This window comes from Hippopotamus amphibius, chromosome 13 (genome assembly GCF_030028045.1).
Source record: "Hippopotamus amphibius kiboko isolate mHipAmp2 chromosome 13, mHipAmp2.hap2, whole genome shotgun sequence".
NCBI classification, from domain to species: domain Eukaryota; kingdom Metazoa; phylum Chordata; class Mammalia; order Artiodactyla; family Hippopotamidae; genus Hippopotamus; species Hippopotamus amphibius.
This window is the reverse complement of record NC_080198.1, coordinates 33,487,557-33,507,470: the sequence shown is the minus strand read 5'-3', so window position 1 is coordinate 33,507,470 and position 19,914 is coordinate 33,487,557. Positions and strand designations below refer to the sequence as shown.

The 19,914-nt window shown below is 42.3% G+C and overlaps 1 protein-coding gene across 1 annotated transcript in view; it reads left to right on the top strand.

Moving 5' to 3' along the window:
• The window catches only part of CACNA2D3 (calcium voltage-gated channel auxiliary subunit alpha2delta 3), a 781,884-nt gene that overhangs the window by 566,383 nt on the left and 195,587 nt on the right, over positions 1 to 19,914 (top strand). Inside the window, exons 15-17 of the mRNA XM_057705866.1 lie at positions 5,042 to 5,113; positions 6,426 to 6,506; positions 15,465 to 15,539. Of these exons, the coding sequence (XP_057561849.1) occupies positions 5,042 to 5,113; positions 6,426 to 6,506; positions 15,465 to 15,539 (228 nt within the window). The remainder of the gene's footprint in view (positions 1 to 5,041; positions 5,114 to 6,425; positions 6,507 to 15,464; positions 15,540 to 19,914) is intronic.

The window sequence follows — 19,914 nt, the reverse complement described above, 5'->3', positions numbered from 1 at the left end:
TGGATTAGTTCCCATCAGTTATCTTTGTAGCATTAAGGATTAATCAAGGAGTCAGAATATGGGAAGATTTCTGATTCTGAGGGAGATGTTTATCGTGCGTTGGTTCTGCCTTTGAAAATGGCCTTGCATGCCCCATTGTTGGCCATAGTATACTTTAAGCATTTTTAGCAAGATGTTGAAACCGTAGTTCCACAAACTGTTCTATTACCAGATGGTTTGGTTCCTGGCAACAATAACTGTCAACATCATCTCATAGTTAATATTATTTGGTTATTAATATGATACATCGAGTTTGTTTACTCATACTAACACCAACATTAGGCTGTCCCAGGTAATAGATTACATGATTGCAATGTGTATTACTCAGGATTCTCCAGAGAAAGAGAACCATAAGAGATATATATGTATGTGCTTTTCTTAAATGTAAGATAAGTACACACACACACACACACACACACACACACACACACACACACACACACACAGAGGGAGGGAGAGGAATAGAGAGACAGAGACAGAGAGAGATTTATTTTAAGCAATTGCCTCACAGGAATGTGGGGGGCTGACACATCTGAAAACTGTAGGACAGGTTGCTGGAAATTCTAGCAGGATGGGATTTTACAGTCTTGAGTCTGAAGGCAGTCTGGAAGCAGAGTTCCTTCTTCCTTGGGGAACCTTTTTTTCTCTTGAGGCCTTGAACTGATTGGATAAAACACACCCAGGTTATGGAGGATAATCTACTTTATCAGAGTCTACTTATTTTTTATTGAAATATAGTTAACATATAATATTATCTTAGTTTCAGGTGTACTACATAGTGATTTGACATTTGCAAACATTGTGAAATAATCATCACTATGTCTAGTAACCACCTGTATTTGTAATAAATGCAAAATTATTATATTACTGACCATATTCCTTATGTTATGTATTATATCCACATGGCTTATTTATTGTATAACTGGAGGGTTGCATCTCTTAAGCCCCTTCACCTGTTTCTCTCCCACCTCCCACCCACTCCCCTCTGGAAACCATCTGTTTGTTCTGTGTCTGTGAGTATTTTATTTTGTTTGTTTGTTTTGTTTTTTAGATTCTACACATAAGTGAGATCATATAGTATTTGTCTTTCTCTGACTTATTTAACATAATACTCTCTAGATCCATCCATGTTGTCACAAATGGCAGGATTTTTTATGGCTGAGTAATATTCCACTGTGTATATATATCACATCTTCTTTATCCATTCATCTCTCAATGGACAATTAGCTTGCTTCCATATCTTGGCTATTGTAAATAATGTTGCAGTGAACATTGGTGTGCATATATCTTTTTCAATTAGTATTTTTATTTTCTTCCGGTAATTACCCAGAAGTGAAATTGCTGGATCGTATGGCAGTTTTATTTTTATTTACTTATTTATTTATTTATTGGCTATTCCACACGGCTTGTGGGATCTTAGTTCCCCTATCAGGGATCAAACTCGAACCCTCAGCAGTGAAAGCACAGAGTCCTAACCACTGGATTGCTATGAAATTACCAGCAGTTTTAGTTTTAACTTTTTGATGAGCCCCAATACTGTTTTTCACAGTGGCTGTACCAACTTACAATCCTGGCAACAGTGCACAAAAGTTCCCTTTTCTTCACATCCTCACCAACACTTGTTATTTGTTATCTTTTTGACAATAGCCATTCTAAGAGGGGTGTGGTGATATCTCATTGTGGGTTTGATTTGCATTTCTGTAATAATTAGCAATGTTGAGAATCTTTTCATGTGCCTGTTGGCCATCTGTATGTCACTTTGGAAAAATGTCTGTTCAGGTCCTCTGCCCATTCTTCAGTCAGCTTGTTTGTTTATTTAATGTTGATTATATGAGTTCTTTGTATATTTTGGATGTTAATGGCTTATCGGATATATAATTTGCAAATATCCCATCCCATTCAGTAGGCTTCCTTTTCTTTTTTGTCGATAGTTTCCTTTGCTCTGTAAAAACTTTTTAGTTTGATGTAGTCCCATTTGTTTATTTTTGCTTTTGTTTCCCTTGCCTGAGGAAATATATCCAAAAAAAAAAAAAAAAGAAATACTGCTGAGACCAATGTCAAAGACCATACTGCCTGTTTTTTTCTAGGAGTTTTATGATTTCAGGTCTTACATTTAAGTCTTTAACTCATTTTTAGTTTACTTTTGTATATGATTTGAGGATGTCCAATTTGATTCTTCTGCATGTAGCTGTCCAGTTTCCCCAAGACCATTTATTGAAAAGTCTGTCTTTTCCCCATTGTATATTCTTGGCTTCTTTGTCATAGATTAATTGCCCATATGATTATTTATATAATGAACCCATATAAGTGTGGGTTCATTTCTGGGCTCTCTATTCTGTTCCATTAATCTATGTGTCTTTTTTTGTGTGCCAGTGCCATGTTTTGATGACTGTAGCTTTGTAGTATAGTTTGAAATCAGGGTGCATGATCCCTCCGGGTCTATCCCTGTATGTTGCTCTCTGTACAGCCTCAAGGAGCTTAGTTCTGGTGCCAGGCCACTGGTGGGTGGGACTGGGTCCCTGTTGCTCTAGGCTAGAGGGAGGATTCGAAAATGGGGCTTGCCACTGTTGTTGTGGTAGAACAAACACCCCCAAATGGTTGCTGCCAGCATCTCTACCTGCCGGGGGAGTCCCAGTTGCCTCCTGTCTCTCCAGGAAGCTCTCCAAGGTCAGCAAGTAGGTCTGACCTAGGCTTCTTTTACACTGCTGCCTCTGTGCTGGGACTTGGAGATTGTGAGATTTTGCAAGCACTCTTCATGTGCTATAACTCTATGGCTCCCCTAACCATAAGCCCTGCTGGTTTTCAAAGCCAGATGTTCTGGGGTCTTCCCAGTGTGGGACCCCTCGGCTAAGGAACCTGATGTAGACCTTAGACCACTCACTCCTTGGGGAGAACCTCTATGATTATGATATTCCTCCCATTTGTAGGTTGCTGACCTGGAGGTATGGGTCTTTACTTTACCACGTCTCCACCTCTCCTATCCATCTCGTTGTGGTTCCTTCTTTATGTCTTCAGTTGTAGAAAATCTTTTCTGCTAGTCTTCAGGTTGTTCTCACAGATAGTTGCTCTATAAGTAGTTGTGATTTTGGTGTGTCCTTGGGAGGAGGTGAGTTCAGGGTCTTCCTACTCCATCATTTTGGCCATCTCCAAAGCCAATGGATTTAAACGTTAATCACATCTAAAAAATACATTCACAACAACATCTAGACTGGTATTGTTCAAACAACTGGCACTGTTGCTTAATCAAGTTGCCACATAAAATCAACCATCACATCATGAATTACCAGTCCTTCAGAGGTCATGAGATTCTTGACTTGTTTTGCTTGTCATGGAGGAATATAGGCCCATCTTGATACAGAGGTAAAGCTAATAAAAATATGGCCTCCTCTATCCCTATTAGGAGTTTTCCCAACTCATATAAGTTTCTCTTTTAACTATCATGGTTATTGATGATGGAAAGGATTGCCTTTTAACAGTGCTTCTTGCATTTTAATACACATACTAGTTATTAAAGATTCAGATTCAGAGAATCTGGGATTATGCATTTCTAGGGCACTCAGGTGCTGGAGTGTTCTCTGTACCGCATTACATATAATGAGGTCCTATTGCTCAAATAACCTATTGGAAGAACAAGACTGCTAGGAGACTGACTGACTTTAATGACCTTTTCTCAGGAGGCCAGCCAGCCCATGCGGACCTCTAGATTTTAGAATCTCCTCTTTATAATGCCTTTTCCCAAGAAGACTGAGGGAGAAACACCTGCTTTTTCCATGGAATTAAAGTGACAGAGAAGTACCCAAACATCAGAAAACACTCTCTACTGAAGATAGTGGATTCTCACTCACAAATTGCTTCATTTGAAGCTTGAATGAGCTTTGAAACCAGGAAGTAAACCTCTCCCACCAGAGTTGCCAATTTTGGTCCCTATTAGAGTGCCATATGCTTTGATCTTATTAGAGACTCTGCTAATTGCTAGCCATGTGACCTTGAAGGCAGGGAAAGGAAACTAGCATCCTTAGAACACCTGTAGATGCCAGATACCTTGCTGGGCAAGTTTCACATTTTATCTTCATGGCAACAGTGCTGGGGAATCATTGGCATTATTTCATATGAGGACCTGAAGGCTTAGAAAATGCAGTTAATGAAGATTCAAAGCTAAGAATTAGAACCAAGTTTGTCTTGGACAAAAGCCTACTGTGGTCCAAGACTCAGTTTCCCCATTTGTTAATGGGGCAGAATAGGGGTTCCTGCCTTTCTCTTAACACTGTTGTGAAAGACAGATGAGATGGTGGGTCTCAATGCATTTGTATGCAATTCAGTGAGTTAAAGAAATGTATTATGTGCCAAATTTCAATGATTTTTCTTCCAGGAGGAATATTCAGCTTCTTACCAGTGATTTAAAGATGAGACAATCAAATTATTTTTTTATTTTGTTTTTATTCTGTTTGTCTTCCATCTGAAACTGGCATACAGAGATATGTAGAGGTCCAAAAAGGCCATGACTCAGCTACCTTGGGGAGAATAAATGTTTCCAGATTCCATTGTTTCCAGCAGGGGCAACTCATAAAACCCTTTATGCTCATGCTTTCTGATCCTCAATTTCCAGATTAAGGAGAAGCATTAATATTGCACATATTGAACATAAAAGTCTGCAAAGTAAAACCTTAAAATCAATCTGTAGTAATAAAATAAAATGAATCACTAAGATCCAAACAGGGCTTTATTTGAACTCAAATGGCTGAATGCAGTAAACAGATTGGTTGGAGTGACTAATGGTAACTGACGTTGTTTCCCCTTCCGGGGAGGCAGGGCTGGGATCCTCATCTGCACACCTTGGTGGAGGAATATTGCCCTCCCGCCTATGCTGTGAAGACTTGAGTGGGCACTGGTCCATTCCCAACAGCTCCTCCTCAGGAAAGGATGAGATCATCAAAAGGTATGGCCTCCAGCACTGTTTATCTGAGAACATTCTCAGGTAACTGGCTTTTCTCTCTCCACCCAGCTTGCTGACGATCAGGGCCCTGTCCTGATGACCACGGTCGCCATGCCTGTGTTTAGTAAGCAGAACGAAACTGTGAGTACAGTAACTAGATTTCCTACTTGATGCTAGGAGGGCTGTTATCTCAGACCCCCTCTGACTCAAGCTCTGGTGACCTTTATTTACTCATTTAATTTAAGGATGGAGGACGTATAATTTTTCCTCACTTTTAATCCTGCTGTTAAAATCGTGAAATGAAGAATAGATGAGAGGAATTCAAGCTGGCATCATTTTACAGTATGTAGCAATTTCCAAAATTAAAGTGTTTAAATGACCAGAGGAAGGAAACCCCCAGAAAGAAACCTTGTAGGGGGATGACCTGTCTCTGATTTATAGGTACTATCCTTGAGTTAGATTTCCAGGACTATGGCAACAACGTGCCCCAAATGAGGTGGCTTACAATAATAGAAATGTACCCTCACAATTCCAGAGGCTGGAAGTTCTAGAAGTTCAAAATCGAGGAGTTGATTCTAGACAAGGCTCCTTCTTTGCCTCTTCCAGTGGCCCCAGATGTTCCTTGGTTTGTAGCAGCATAACTCCAATCTCTCCCTGTGTCTTCACATGGCCTTCTCTCCTTGTCTCTCTGTCCTCTCTTCTTATAAAGATGCAAGTCATTGGATATAAGCCCCATCCTACATCCAGGATGATTTTGCCTCAAGATCCTTCATTAATTACATCTATAAAGACACTATTTCCAAATAAGAACACAGCTTGAAGTTCTGGGGGCACTTGAACTGGGGGGAAACAACTGACAATAGCAATGTATATCTTCCTCTAGAAGGCCCTTTCTGACATCAGAAAGTTTAGCACAACACATTAACCTTGGGACCTGGGACCCTGAAGGCCTATTCCTTCACCTTAGTCCTTGATTCCAACTTGCTGCTAAAAATTTTAGGATTATTGCATCTTTCTCTGGCTATGTAGTCTCTCTCTCCTGGGCACCAGATGGCAGTGTAAATTGAGAAAGTAGTTAATATGCTAAGTGTTTCCTATAAAAAGTTTCCATAAGAGAAACTGATTAATGATTATAAGTCCCTAGCATCTTAAAATTCTTAATTTTCAGGAGAGAGAAGAAAATGGTTCTTAGGCTGTCTTGGTATGGGTGTACGTTGAGGGTTATAGTAGGTAATGTTTGGCCTGAGAAGCTACCATTCTTGCCTAGGAATATTTTGGGTAGCAGATGGGGAATGAAAGAGGTTCCCTCTTGAATATCTGGGTTAATTTTCAATCTCTCTCAGTTTGAAGAAGGCACCAGACAGTGATCTCTGGTGTGTAATTTCTCAGGAGATTCAATTTCTTCTACCAAATTAACATACTATTGTTATTGTTTAATGTTTCTTTTCAACAGAGATCGAAGGGCATTCTTCTGGGTGTGGTCGGCACAGATGTCCCAGTGAAAGAACTTCTGAAGACCATCCCCAAATACAAGGTAATGCATCACAAAAGTAATAGTTAAGGGCCAAGTGCACAAGATAATTTCACTGCCTGCCATAATGACAAGGAAAACATGAAGGAAAAAGGCCCTTCTACTCACTTTCTAGAGGGCTCTGTGTTGTTTTGTATGTTTTGGTGCAATAATAATAGTCCAGGCAGATCTGATTAAGTCTACATGTGCCTACCCAGGTTTGTGTGAGTCTGTGGAAGTCTACACAAGTCTATGCAGGTCTACACAAATCTTATATCTCTGATGTTTTTCTAAGCCAATCTTGACCCACCCCAATCTGAGGACCCTCTAAAATCTGTTACTTCTTAACTGGAACCTAATGAGACACAAAGAAAAGTTGTCTCCGACTCTATTGAATACGTATTCCCTTTATCCTGGAAGGTGATGGGGTACAAATTAATATTCCTTTCCTAATGCTACATTAAACCTATGGCACTAATAGAACTGTAACTTTGTTTTAAGTTCTGGAGATAGTTGAGAGGGTGGAGTAGGTACTTTTGCAGCAAAGAGATTAGGGCAGGCCTCGGAAGGCCACTGCCTTGAGAGTTCAGAACAACATGTAAAAGGAACACTAGGTGGAAAGGGTTCAGAAAAGGTCAGGGGTGGGTGGGGTGGGTGGGCAGTGGATATGCCAGAACCCAGCTTTGCTCGTGAGGCCAGCCCTGCCACAGGAGAAGGTCACGCTTTCCCCTTTACCTGGCTGTATTCCCAGAAATACTCTTTGGTTTATTTAGTTCTTCCACATTTGGGGACAGAGGGGCTCTCTAAAGTGTCATCCCAGTGCCACCTGCAGCCTAACCCTGTTTCCATGAGAACAAGCATCCCCAGCTCCACAGTTTCCCAGAAGTCTGCAGATTGGATCTGTCCTGTCTGGGGCAGGTGGGGCACCCACAGTGACAGACTGCGCTGCCACCTGGGCTGGGTGCAGGAGGTGGCAAGTCTCTATGAAGGGGACATGGTGGCAGTAACCATTTTGGGGTCCATGGGGATGATGTTAATTGGTATTTATGTTCTTGAGCAACGGACATGCCAGGAGCCTGGTTTCCACCCAAGTCAGGGTCACACTCTACTACCTTTAGAGCAGTGTTGTCCCAGCTTCAGCCTTTTTCTTCCCACCATTGTAACACATTGTCTTGTCTTTGTACCACCAGCACAGTTAGTGAAAAGATCTTCTAAAATTTCAATTATCTCTTCTAATCTCAGCCTGAACAATCACATGTGAAGTCATAAGTTGAGATGTGGTCGTTATATTTTTCTGATACATAGGTTAGCCAGGGGAGTTAGCATGACTGGGTTCTCCTTTTAAAAAGATGGCCCAGAGAGTCCTTGAACCCCATGCAGAAAACTCTAACCTGTTCCCTGGTGGGGGCTCCCCAGAAAAGCAAATCAAGAGGTGGGAAGAGAAGGGTCCCCTTAAACCTTATCCCATCCCTGTGGAACTGCCCAAGAGCCATCTCTGTGTGTGTGTGCGTGGGAGTGCAGCAGCGGCGCAGAAAGCAGCCCCTGCTCCTCATCCTCGGGGCAGTTCATGGACTGACATGGTTTCCCTGACCACACAAAGGTTGAAACCGTACCTGTCCCCTCTTCCCGCAGCACCAAGCAGACCAGCTCGCCCGTCTCCATCTCTGGCCCACTCAGAGACTGACGAGGGTTCCCTTTGTGCCCATCTGGAGGGAGGCAAGCTCCTTTGGGCTGGGAATCTGAGATTCTTGGCTAATTGGCAGGGCCCCCTCCCATACCACCTCATTCCCTGATGTGTTGAACCTGCCTCACCACAGTTGTGAGAGACCCCTGGGCCTTCCTGGGCCTCAGCAGGAGGAAGGCAGTAGATAGAGCTCTGGAAGCAGATACATTTGGAGTTCAGTTCCATCACTGAGGAGCTGGGTGTGGACAACTCTCTCAAATCCCTAGTTCCTCTTCTGTCCAAGGGTGATAACAATAGAACCTTCTCGTAGACTTGTGCGAAGCATTAACCACTGTCATCAGTCAGGAGCAATGGTAACACACTGCTCAAGAGGACAGGTGTGACCCCTGGCCCCTGGTACCTGCAGCCCTCTTCCACAGGGGGAGCTGCTTGCAGAGAGCTGTTGACAGCTTTCCCACCCCAGATTCCGGCACCCGTGGCTTCATATCCACTGATCCTTTGCTAACCCAGAATGCCCAACAGAACGATGGGTTAAATGAACAATGGACTAGGCGACCACACGCTGGGATCCTCTACCACCTTTGAAAATGGGGTTTTCAAAGAATTTTGAAAGACATGGGGAAAGGCTTATGATACAAGGTCATGTGTATTAAGTGAGATTCTTAAGTTTGATGACAAGGATAGGTCCACCTTTTGACAGAGGGCCAGGATAGGAGCAAGAGAACAGATCACCAGGCATCACAGCAAACCCTTATCCAAGCAAGTCAGCTAAACAGATGGCTGTAGCCAAAATGATAAGGTCACCCCTCAGAGGGTTGGATGCAAAGTGACAGGTGCAGAAATCACCTATTTATACAAAGCACCATTTTGTGGTACAAAACGGGATGTCTCATGGTATAACATTAGCAGATAATATTTGCCCAGCCTCAGCGCTGTGCAAAGAGCATTACCCCTCTCATGCTGTGAAACCCTCCTCAGGTAAGCACAGGGCTGTTATATCCATTCTGCTCATAAGGAAACTCAGGTTTGCAGGGCTTATGTTCACAGAGCTCAGGGCCACATAAATAGGAGGTGGTGAGTGTGATTTGAGCCTAGACCCATGTTCTTAGAGCAGATCTAAACCATTCACATACTATTTCATATACTTTCTGTATCATTATTTAGTTAATACTTCATTTGTGAAGCAGCCTGAAACTTTCTTCACTTAACTAAATTTTAATAGGAAACACCACATCATTTCTAAAAAGACAAGCCAGTGTCAATTTGCATTACAGAAGATAATTGTAAAAAAAATTATAAAAACAAAATAATAGTATTAAAGAATTGTTTGATTCCAAGATTCTAAATTTGAGGTCTGTTCTCTCTTTTACTTCTAAGGTAGTATTAAAGGCAAATGTTAGAGATACAGTAAATGGGAAGTTTCTTTTTGATATAATTGGAAGGATGGAATAACTTTTAAAAAGGCTGACTCTTACTAGTGCTTCTGGCTAGTAGGTTTAATACAGGGCCTATATGCTGCCTAAAATCATCTCCCTCTACACTGTTTTTCCTAAGAAAACAAAATAGGCCACGGAAGGAAGATGAAGGGCTGAGGAGTGAGAACTATAGGGGACTGTTCGGATGTGAGGCATGTACTCCTGCCTTCTAGGGCTCCCCTTAGCCCTGGACATCAACACCATCACCACCCTCCATGCAGCACCCCTACCTGCTGGCCCAGGCTTCTCAGAGAACCCAGAAGTTTAAGTTCTTCCCAGTGCTTCCTAACCAGTCCTTAGCACCTGCTCCACTCCTAGAAGAGGAAAATTCTTTGGACAAGCAAGCCATGTCTGTTCCCATATGCTGATTCACTTAGGTGATCAAATTAGAAAGCTACCTTCATAATAAGAGGAAATGGGCTCTAAGGTAAAACCAGGCGTCGAGGCTCACAAAAGGTGTCCTCCTTAACAAAAGAACTTTTTTGACTGTGTTTATTGAGATGACGAAGGTCTTTCTTCCTACTGTCACCGTGGAGCCTGAACAACCAGGTTCATTCACCAACAAGGCTTTTACAGTTGAAGTTAAGTTTCCAGAAGCACAATAGGACATCTGGTTGATCCAAACTCACATAATCACGTGTTGGACACTGTAAGCTACCCAGAGACGGAAACTCAGAGGATTAGGGAGGTATTTGAGGCCCCTAAAGATAGTGGACTTTACTTTTATTGAAATCCCCAGACTTAGATACCCACAATTGCTGGCTCGCTGTTTAAGGAAGGGCTTCCCACCTTCCTTAACACTCTTAAGCCTCTTGCATCATATAAGAAGATGTAGAAGTCCAAATACAGGGCCACTATTTAATATATGCCCAATAAATCAAGAAAGTATGAACATATAGGAACTGATAACAATTGCCCTGTGAGTCTGTTTCTCAAAGCTTCCTCTTCCAGGCAATGTGCTAAGCTCTTTATAGCATTATCTCACTTAATAATAGGTACACACTGCTATTACCCTTGGCTAAAGAAACAGAGGCTCAGAAAGTTTAAATATCTCTCCAAGTCTTACAACTAGCAATCCAAGCTTTTAGCCTTTATTACCCTAGAGCCATTAGGAACAATAAAGGACAGTAATAGTAATAGTTTACATAATAGTTAAAATATTTAAAATAATATTAGTAGCTAAAATAATACAATAAAACAGTCATTGAACTTTTTACTGTGTGCTTGGTATGGTAAAAGTGTTTTATATCCACTATTCCCACTGAATCCTTATTCCACTCCATTGAAGTAGGTACCACTCAGCCCCATTTTTAGATGAGGATATGTCAAATGACTTTCTCAGTATAACTCAGCTAGTAAAAGATAAATGAAACAAAGTGTAACAAGGGGATAGAGGAAGATCAGCTACAGAAAATTAACCAGCAGTGTCTGAAATACAGGCACTTCTGTTTTATGCTTTCCCCAGGGTCTGGGAAACACAGACCCAGGTATGACATACCTTAATCTAAGTTCTCCTTCCTCTGGTTCCCACAAGAGCCTTGGGAAAAGGTGTGCATGGCAGCCAGAGTGAGCCATGCTTGAACGGGGCTCTTTCATCTGAGAGAGGAGAGCTCCAGGGAGTAGAGTGCAAATCACACCTTTTTCTCTTGATTAACACCTTGTAAAGATGAGTCAGCTCTTGGCTCTTGGGGTTTTCCCAGAAGATACAATTCCTTCTTTTACCTTAGCTTCATAGATTTTCCCACAAGTAATCAGACTTCCTGTAATTTTTATTAAGAATTCCAGACACCCCAGCAATAATTTCCAGACACCACAGCCTCCATTAACGTAACGAGCCATTTTATAATTGGGCTCACTTCATTAGCCCCAAATCTCTGCACTTGGAAGGGAAGCACCTCCTTCCCTGGGCTGTTGGACCACAAGGCTCCTGGCCTCCAGAAGAGACTGCTTCAGGATGAGGGCCCCTTTGGCCTCCTCAAGTGCTGGAAGAACTTGTGTCCCATCTGTTCTCTTATTACTCCACGGGACTGCACATTAGAATGGACAGGAAGACTGGTTCTATTTCAGATGAAACAAAAGTTAGAGATTTCATCTGTATATTGATTTGGGGCCCAAAACAAATGTTGGACATTGGCACATACAAGCTTTAGGTTTTCTGAGATACTCATCCGCAGAATGTGTTTTCATATTTGCTCAGTTTCTCTTCTTACATCGACGTTAGGTTATATCCATATGCCATCAACCAACCAACAAAACATTCTGATGTTATTTTCTCAGACTGTTCTCCTGGGAAGGATTTTAACCAGAAAGTTTCTGAATGTCAGGAAGACTTTCTCAGGTACAGGCTCAAGGAGGACTGACTGTGTACCTCCCATAGCAAATCAGCTTCTCCTTTTCAGCTCATGTTCAATATTTACTTTAGCTCAAACTTTGAAGATGAGCTAGGTAATATTTGGGTAGAGTGATGAGTATCTTAAATACATGCAGACCTTAACTGGAGCACCTGTCATGTGCCAGATGTTATGCTAGAGACTGGAGAAGTAAAAAGTGAGTGAGGTGGGGGACTTCCCTGGTGGTGCAGTGGTTAAGACTCCGTGCTCCCAATGCAAGGGGCCCGGGTTCAATCCCTGGTCAGGGAGCTAGATCCCACAGGCATGCCTCAGCTAAGAGTTCATATACCACAACTAAGGAGCCCACATGTCACAACTAAGGAGCCGGTGAGCCTCAACTAAGGAATTCACCTGCCACAACCAAGACTGTGCACAACCAAATAAAAATAAATAAATAAATAAATATTTTAAAAAAATGAGTGAGGTGGTTCCTTCCCCACAAAGAGCCCGTTCTGATGGGGGAGGCACTGCCTTATCTAGAACAAGGCAGAGGAAAGAAAGACAACCAACTAGGCTTGAGAGGCAGGCAGAAAAGTAAGTGTAGCATTTTCATGCATTAGGGTGAAGGTAATAATGGAAAAATTCTCAGGGTTTTATGGAGACATGGTATGGAATGGAGGGCGCAACAGGAGAAATCTTTTATAGGAGATCTTCAGGCTGAGCTCATAGCATGGGTGGGAATTAGCTGGGGGAGATGGGAAGGAGCAGCGCTCCTGGCAGCTCGCATTGTGTGAGTAAAGGTCTAGGTGGAAATAAAAAACTGCAGGGGGGATATTGTCTCTGAGAGGCAATGAGTGGAAGAAGGCAGTGTTGGTTAACTAGGTAGGAACAGACCCCAGGGAGACTTAATGGATGGGCCCATGGATTTTATCTTACACATGAAAGAGGTCTTTAGTGGGTTTTACAAAGGGGAGCAGCAGGGTCAGAGTTACTTTTGACTTTGATTAATCTGAAGGATGACTTTGATGGGCCAAGCTTTGAGACAGGAAGAGCAAGTAGGACCATTGTGGAAATCTGTTATATTAAATCTACATGGATAGTAGGGTGGGGAAGCAGAGTTGAATCTGAGTAATTTCTGGAGGAAAAATTAGTAGTTACTGAGGTCAAGAAGTTGGGGATGAAAGAGAAAGGAGTCTCTGACTTGGGAGTCTGGGTGGTTGGTGGTGATGCCAATTGAGAGAGAAGAGCAGGAAGAGCAGTGCTAAGGGAAAGAGCCGCCATGTTGGACAGGGGGGTTCTGGGGCACCTGTGGGATGTCCAGGCTGAGATGGCCAACACACACTGGGAGGCAGAGCTTTCTATAGGGTTTGGCAATTAGGAGGCCACTGGCAGCTGTAGAGGAAGGAGTTCAGGTAGCATCTTGGTGGGCGAGGGGTCGCAGCAGAGGCAGACTCTAGCAGGCTGAGGCATGAGTGAGCAATAGGGAAGCAGAGAGGGCAGTTAAACAATAGGTGGAGGACATTGAGTGGGAGGGTCAGCTCAGTCTCGTCATCCCAGGGAGGAAGCAGAGTTTAGGATAGCTTTGTAGGGTCTGCACTCAATTTAGTTTCTTTTGTTTCCCTCCTTCCTCCTTTTCTACTTCCCAGTTTCTCTGCCCCTCTTCCCTCCATCCCAACCACCCCTCCATAATGACGTGGTCTGACTTTGGCTGTCACAGAACTTATATTCTGACCGGGAGACAGGCATTAAATAATCAAAGGCCTTGACCAATGCCTAGATTACTTATGGTCAACCTCACAAATAATGGATTATTATCATTTTGATAAGTGCTACACAAGAAAAGTAGAGGGCATTAGGAGGGCATATGCATGGAGTTTTACCTTCTTTTGAGTATTACTTCCTACAAGCAAACCAAGAAGTGAAGGAAAGTACATTAGAAGGCCCTGAATATATTAGCTGATGATAAAATATTATTTGTTTGGTCTCATTGTGAGTTTGAATTTCCAACCAAATACCACTTTTACCTTTAATGGAAAAAGTCAAACTCTCTGAGTCCTTTTTGACCCCTCCAGTCCATATTACACTGGGACATAATAAAGGTAATTAATGCAGTGTTGACTGTGTCTGACATTTTTCCAAGAGACAAGATGAAAGAGATGATATACATCTCAAAGGATAGGAAATCTCTGGTTTATCTTTCACAGCATAATGAAATATACTTTTATCATTAGAATCAAGTAGAATCTTATTAAGCCTTGGCGTGCAGGGTAACTCCAGAAGAAAATGTCTGTTGCCCTTGACTACCACGTGCGTATTTGCTTTATGTAATGCAAGGAAAACTTTTAATTGCTGGTGTTAAATTATCTGAAGTTAATTTCACATCACCTTGACGTTAAGCTAACAAGCAGACAGGGTCATTCTTGGTTTGTAAACTCTGTTGTCTGGATCATTTAATAGTATCATATTCAAGAATGTGAGCAGCAGAGAATTTTAAAGAGAAGTAAGACTGAGGGCTCAGAACTATGAAATAACTTGTTGGAAAAAACAGAGGATTTCTTTTTCTTCTCCCCTTTCACTGCTCTGGCAAAAGTGGGTTACATTTTCTTTCTTCAGAGAGAGAGATCAGTATGGGTTTTATGCCAGAGGCCATTTTAATACATGAATGATTTGTAGGTAAATTTATTGTAGCCAATGGGTGCAGTCAACTGTGTAATAGAAATATTGTCAAAAAGCTGGGATTATTATTTAAATAAGTGCAGTGTTAAATTTGATTACATACTTTTTAAAGCTAATAAAACATTTCATTGCTTTCAAACTATTTCCCATAGTCCCATTTAGTCAGAAAACATAAATTAAGTGAGGCTCTGCATAGAAAATTACCCAGGCTTTGTGTCAATGGAAGCATGCACGGAAAAGCTTGGCAGCCTCACAATTTAAAGACGAAAGGATATAAAAGGGTTTGGCAGGCTCCTCTATAGGCTGGTGGGGACACTTTTATCCTTGAAGAATTATGGAAAGTGACTGCCTAAGAGAGTGCGTGCTGGCAGTGGCCCCCAGGGGTGTGGGATTGTAGGGAGCCTAGATCTGCATCAGAGAGAGGCCCCTCTCGCCTTATCTCAGGTAGAGAGAAGACAGCCAGGTTGACAAAATTTTGTGCACTTGGACGTAGGGCCTCCAGAAACATCAGCCACTTGCTTTTCTTAAAAATATAATTGTTTTCATTTTAAATAAATCAAAGTAAGGGCTTGGATGCCAATGTGGGTCTGTGACATTTTAAATTGTGCTGTTTGCTGAGCTTATCCTGTGACAAGTCTTCATTTCCACCAAATGTCAAGGATCAGCGCCTTGCATTCATTTTAATGAAATATTGTGCTGATAAGGGTTATGAATGCCAAGTTTAAGCTGTAAATTACTAAACGTCGGGCTGCTTTCTGCTTTGTGAATTCACCAGGGAGCACGCTAATGAAGGTTTCTTTCTCGCTTCTTCTTACAGTTAGGGATTCACGGCTATGCCTTTGCAATCACAAATAATGGATATATCCTGACGCATCCAGAGCTCAGACCACTGGTAAGAGAAATACTTATTTCTGTGTTTCTCCCTTTATGATTTTAAAAAGATTTTCTTCAGTTCTACAGTGATGACACTTTGCAGTTTTCACTTGAAATGCTCAGTTCATAATGCTGTCTCCAAAAGTTGTTTTAATAGTTTTTAATGAACATTTTGACACACGTCAATAATGTAGTGTAAATATATTTGCGATCATGCTTTTATATATAAATTTGTATATGTTTATATGCACGTATGTATTTCACCTCTGCCAATATATGGAAGAATTTTAAACTCTGGATAGCTTGAAACCCATCATAATAGGTACCTTTACATAACAAATGGTCTCTCACACTCCAGCCTGAGACAAACTATTGAAAGTTACATTTGATACAACAAGTTAGATCCAAGATCCCTGGGAATTCATTATGATGGGGTTTGCCCCCAAAGTACATTACCCAAGTGCAGTGCCTGCTGCCTTGAAAGTATTCAACAATACCTTTTGTGTTTAATTGAAATAGTTGAGATTGTCTCCTTGTCCTGCCTAAGCGGTATCCAGTAGCATTGTTTGGTGAGCTGACGTGTAAGCTGTTTTCTTTCATCATCATTTTCACTCTCTCTGAAGTGAGTGGGGTTAGACCAAATCCAGGACAGCCCAGAATATCACGGTCCACTCTGATCCCTGGGGAGAGGCTGCCTGGAGCACTGTGTTGAGGAAGATTCTGAAGGGCAGCCAGGCTTGTTAGACAGGAGGCCCTGGTGCACTGTGGACTCTGGAGGGGCACTGGCAGTAAGTGCACCACACGTTGCCATCTCTGGACTAGCTGCAATGTGCTGAAAAAAGGACATCCCTTTCAGTCTGTAGTTAGCTAATTTTAAAGAAGATATAAAAGTATAAAGAGTAATAGTAAACACTGCTTTTGAATGTTAAGAAAGTGTAGTTCGTTTCCTATAGCTACACAAGAGACACACACAGACACACACACACCCACCCCACATGTCTTTTTCCCTTTCATCAAAATTAGAAAATAGCAGCAGTGCCTGCTATGCGAATGTTTATTGGTGAAACATCGTGGGGACCAGTTTGCTTCTCGCTTGAATCATTGTTTAGAAAAAGTTCATGTTTTTGCTCCACCACCATCCAACTTTGGTCTGATCACCCTGGTATTAATGGAGTCATGGCCACATCATGTGGATCCCATATGCATGCTTCAAGATGGGACTTAAGGTAATACTTGACTTCAACAATCTTTTTATCAAAAAAGGAGTTTACTGGTTAGCTAATTCTAAACGTAACTCAGAATCATTGAAAAGTCTGATTGAAAAAGCTACTAACTTTTTAAGGATATTTAAGTCTAAAAACATATTTAAGTTTAAAAAGCTTAGCACATTATCCACCTCTGAGCCTTCCAGTTGGGGTTGCCAGTTGGGGGGCGGTAGGAGTTCTGTGTTTGGTGTGGCTGAGGACGGGCTCCTTGTGCTTATTTATTCCAAGTTGGAGTGGATCAGAGTAAATGAAACAATCAAACCTGGGTCTTCTGCTTGTGAATGAATTAACTTTCTATTTATCAGCTTTTGAAGAGGTTACAAAATGGAACCAGGTATCAGAAGTCACGAAGGTACCTCCCCTTTCTCTGTAGCAATGGAAGTGAGCAGCTCCCATCTGCACAGACAGCTCACAAGGTCTTTCTGGTCTTTTGTATCTCCTGGTCATGCAGCAAATGGTCTGTTTGCAAATGATCCATCTCATGCACTTTCCAGAGCTGTAGCTACTGAGAAGGCGGCCTAAAGGCTCTTAGAAAAGCAGGCCAACCAGTCAACACCGATCATCTCCTGACAGTGCAAATATTCACAGATACAAGTCATTTCTATTCTTCTCACTGCTGAAATATTGCACTGAATGATTTCACCAGAAATGGTAGCTAAGGTCAGATTCGCATAAATGGGATAACCCAAGCAAGTGCTGTACAACTCACTTGTGAGAACCCAAACCCAAACCAGATGAAGCAATTGATCCATGATAAGAACACAGGGAGTGCCTGGGTCAATGGGCCATCTGTCCCATTTTTCGATCTGTGACCCTGAGGCCATGACATATTTAGAAGAGGTTTGGCGTGATGCCCACCATCGAGGATTGCATGACCTAACCTGTCTGAATGTGATCAGTAGTGGGTGTTGACCCTGCCTTGAGTTTTGCATTTTCCTAGTGGGAGAGAGACAGCAGTGAAGTGGAAGGAACTCAACTTCAGCAGTATATAGGTTGTCCTTGATTCCTGCCACAGCACAGCTGTGTGACTTTGGGCACGTTATACAGCCTCTCTGAGCATAATTTTCTCTTGTAATCTTGCCATAACCAAAGTATATAATATTATTGGTTGTCAGTATAAATGGGATAATGCAAGTAAAGAGCTTTGTGTGACAAAGCAGGCCCCAGGACACTGTGGGGACAGTGCTGGTTATACAGGCACCCTATTTGTGTTTTATTGATTTTATTGATCTGTGCTTAGCTGTTATAAAAGTTGGGAGGACATGGTGGTGGTGGATGCTTAGGGGGGTTAATTTAAAGAACACTTTTATTATTCAGTTGGTTCATATTATTATGATAAACATTGGTGAGGGATTGTGTACACACACACACACACACACACACACACACACACACACGCACATGAATAGGTACAGAGTCCTTGGAATTCTGCAGTCTGCATGCAATTCTGCTTTCAACCTGACATCAACTTAGTCTGTGCAACCTCAGCTAAGCCTGTCTGTGCTTGTCTGTCTCTCTCCCTCCCTCTATCTCTCTGTATCTGTCTGTCTCTGTCTCTTTATCTCTCTCTCTCATACACAGACACACACACACACACACACACACACCCTCAACTTTCTTGGCCAACTCTGAGCTAAAAGACAAGCAGACAATAGCTATGCTAGGAGATTCTGTGTGAGCCCTATCATGCGAGGAAACCAAAGTGTTTTGTTGCTGTTGCTGTTGCTGCTGTTGTCTGTTTTTTTTTTTTTTTAATTTTATTTATTTATTTATTATTTTTGGGGGGGGTACACCAAGTTCAATCATCTGTTTTTAAACACTTATCCCCGTATTCCCTCCCTTCCTTGACTCCCCACCGCGTCGAGTTCCCCCCACCCTCCCCACCGCAGTCCTCTAAGGCATCTTCCATCCTCAAGTTGGACTCCCTTTGTTATACTACAACTTCCCACTGACTATCTATTTTACAGTTGGTAGGATATATATGTCTGTGCTACTCTCTCGCTTCGTCTCAGCTTCCCCTTCACCCCCCGCCCCCTCCCAAACCTCGAGTTCTCCAGTCCATTCTCTGTATCTGCATCCTTGTTCTTGTCACTGAGTTCATCAGTACCATTTTTAGATTCCGTATATGTGAGTTAGCATACAATATTTGTCTTTCTCTTTCTGACTTACTTCACTCTGTATGACAGACTGTAGTTCTATCCACCTCATGACATATAGCTCCATCTCATCCCTTTTTATAGCTGAGTAATATTCCATTGTATATATATGCCACATCTTCTTTATCCATTCATCTGTTGATGGGCATTTCGGTTGCTTCCATGTCCTGGCTATTGTAAAGAGTGCTGCAATAAACATTATGGTACCAGTTTCTTCTGGGATTGTTGTCTGTTTTTAAAGTAGCACTGCAAATATACTAGCAGCTGCGGTGACTGAAGTATGACAGATAAGAGTCAATACACAAGGGGGGAGTAGCCCCAGCTCCCGCACACGCAAGTAGTTTGTTTCTCTCTGTCTTGTTCACCTGAGCAACAAAAGCAGAAAGCTTCGCCCCTCTGTCTCCCTCACCACCAGTCACTCAGCACAGAGGAGGAACTCAAGAGGGGAGTGAATGAAGGGATCCTCCAAAGCCACTGTTTGGTTTTCACTTACTTTGGGTCCTTCTGGATAATGTAATTAGTGCGCTTCCCCCAGAAACCTGGTGTCTGCACCAGACATAAATGCACCCCATCAGACTCTCATACAGCTGGAGACAGCCAGCTGCCAGCTGCCAGCCGCCTCCTTGGCCAGCTCGGGCGGGGAACTCTCACTCCAACCTGACTGGCCTTCTCCAAACCCAGCCATATAATTGAATCCTTGTTACAAATGGATGTTCCCCTCAGTTCTGGCCAAGGCTGCCAGATTAGCACAGTGGGTGTGATTGGGAGGTTGTGGCCAGCGCGGAGGACAGAGCAGACTCACTTAAAATAACTCCTATTCCCTCTCCATGTGCCACTGAGATCGTTTCTGCCCCTGCAGCCAGAGGAAAGAAGTGGGTTTCCTGAAGCACAATACCAATATTTTTGTAATTTGTCCAATAAAATTTTCCCCCAAGACTTAATATTTGGCTTGATTTTATCCAGTATTTTCTTT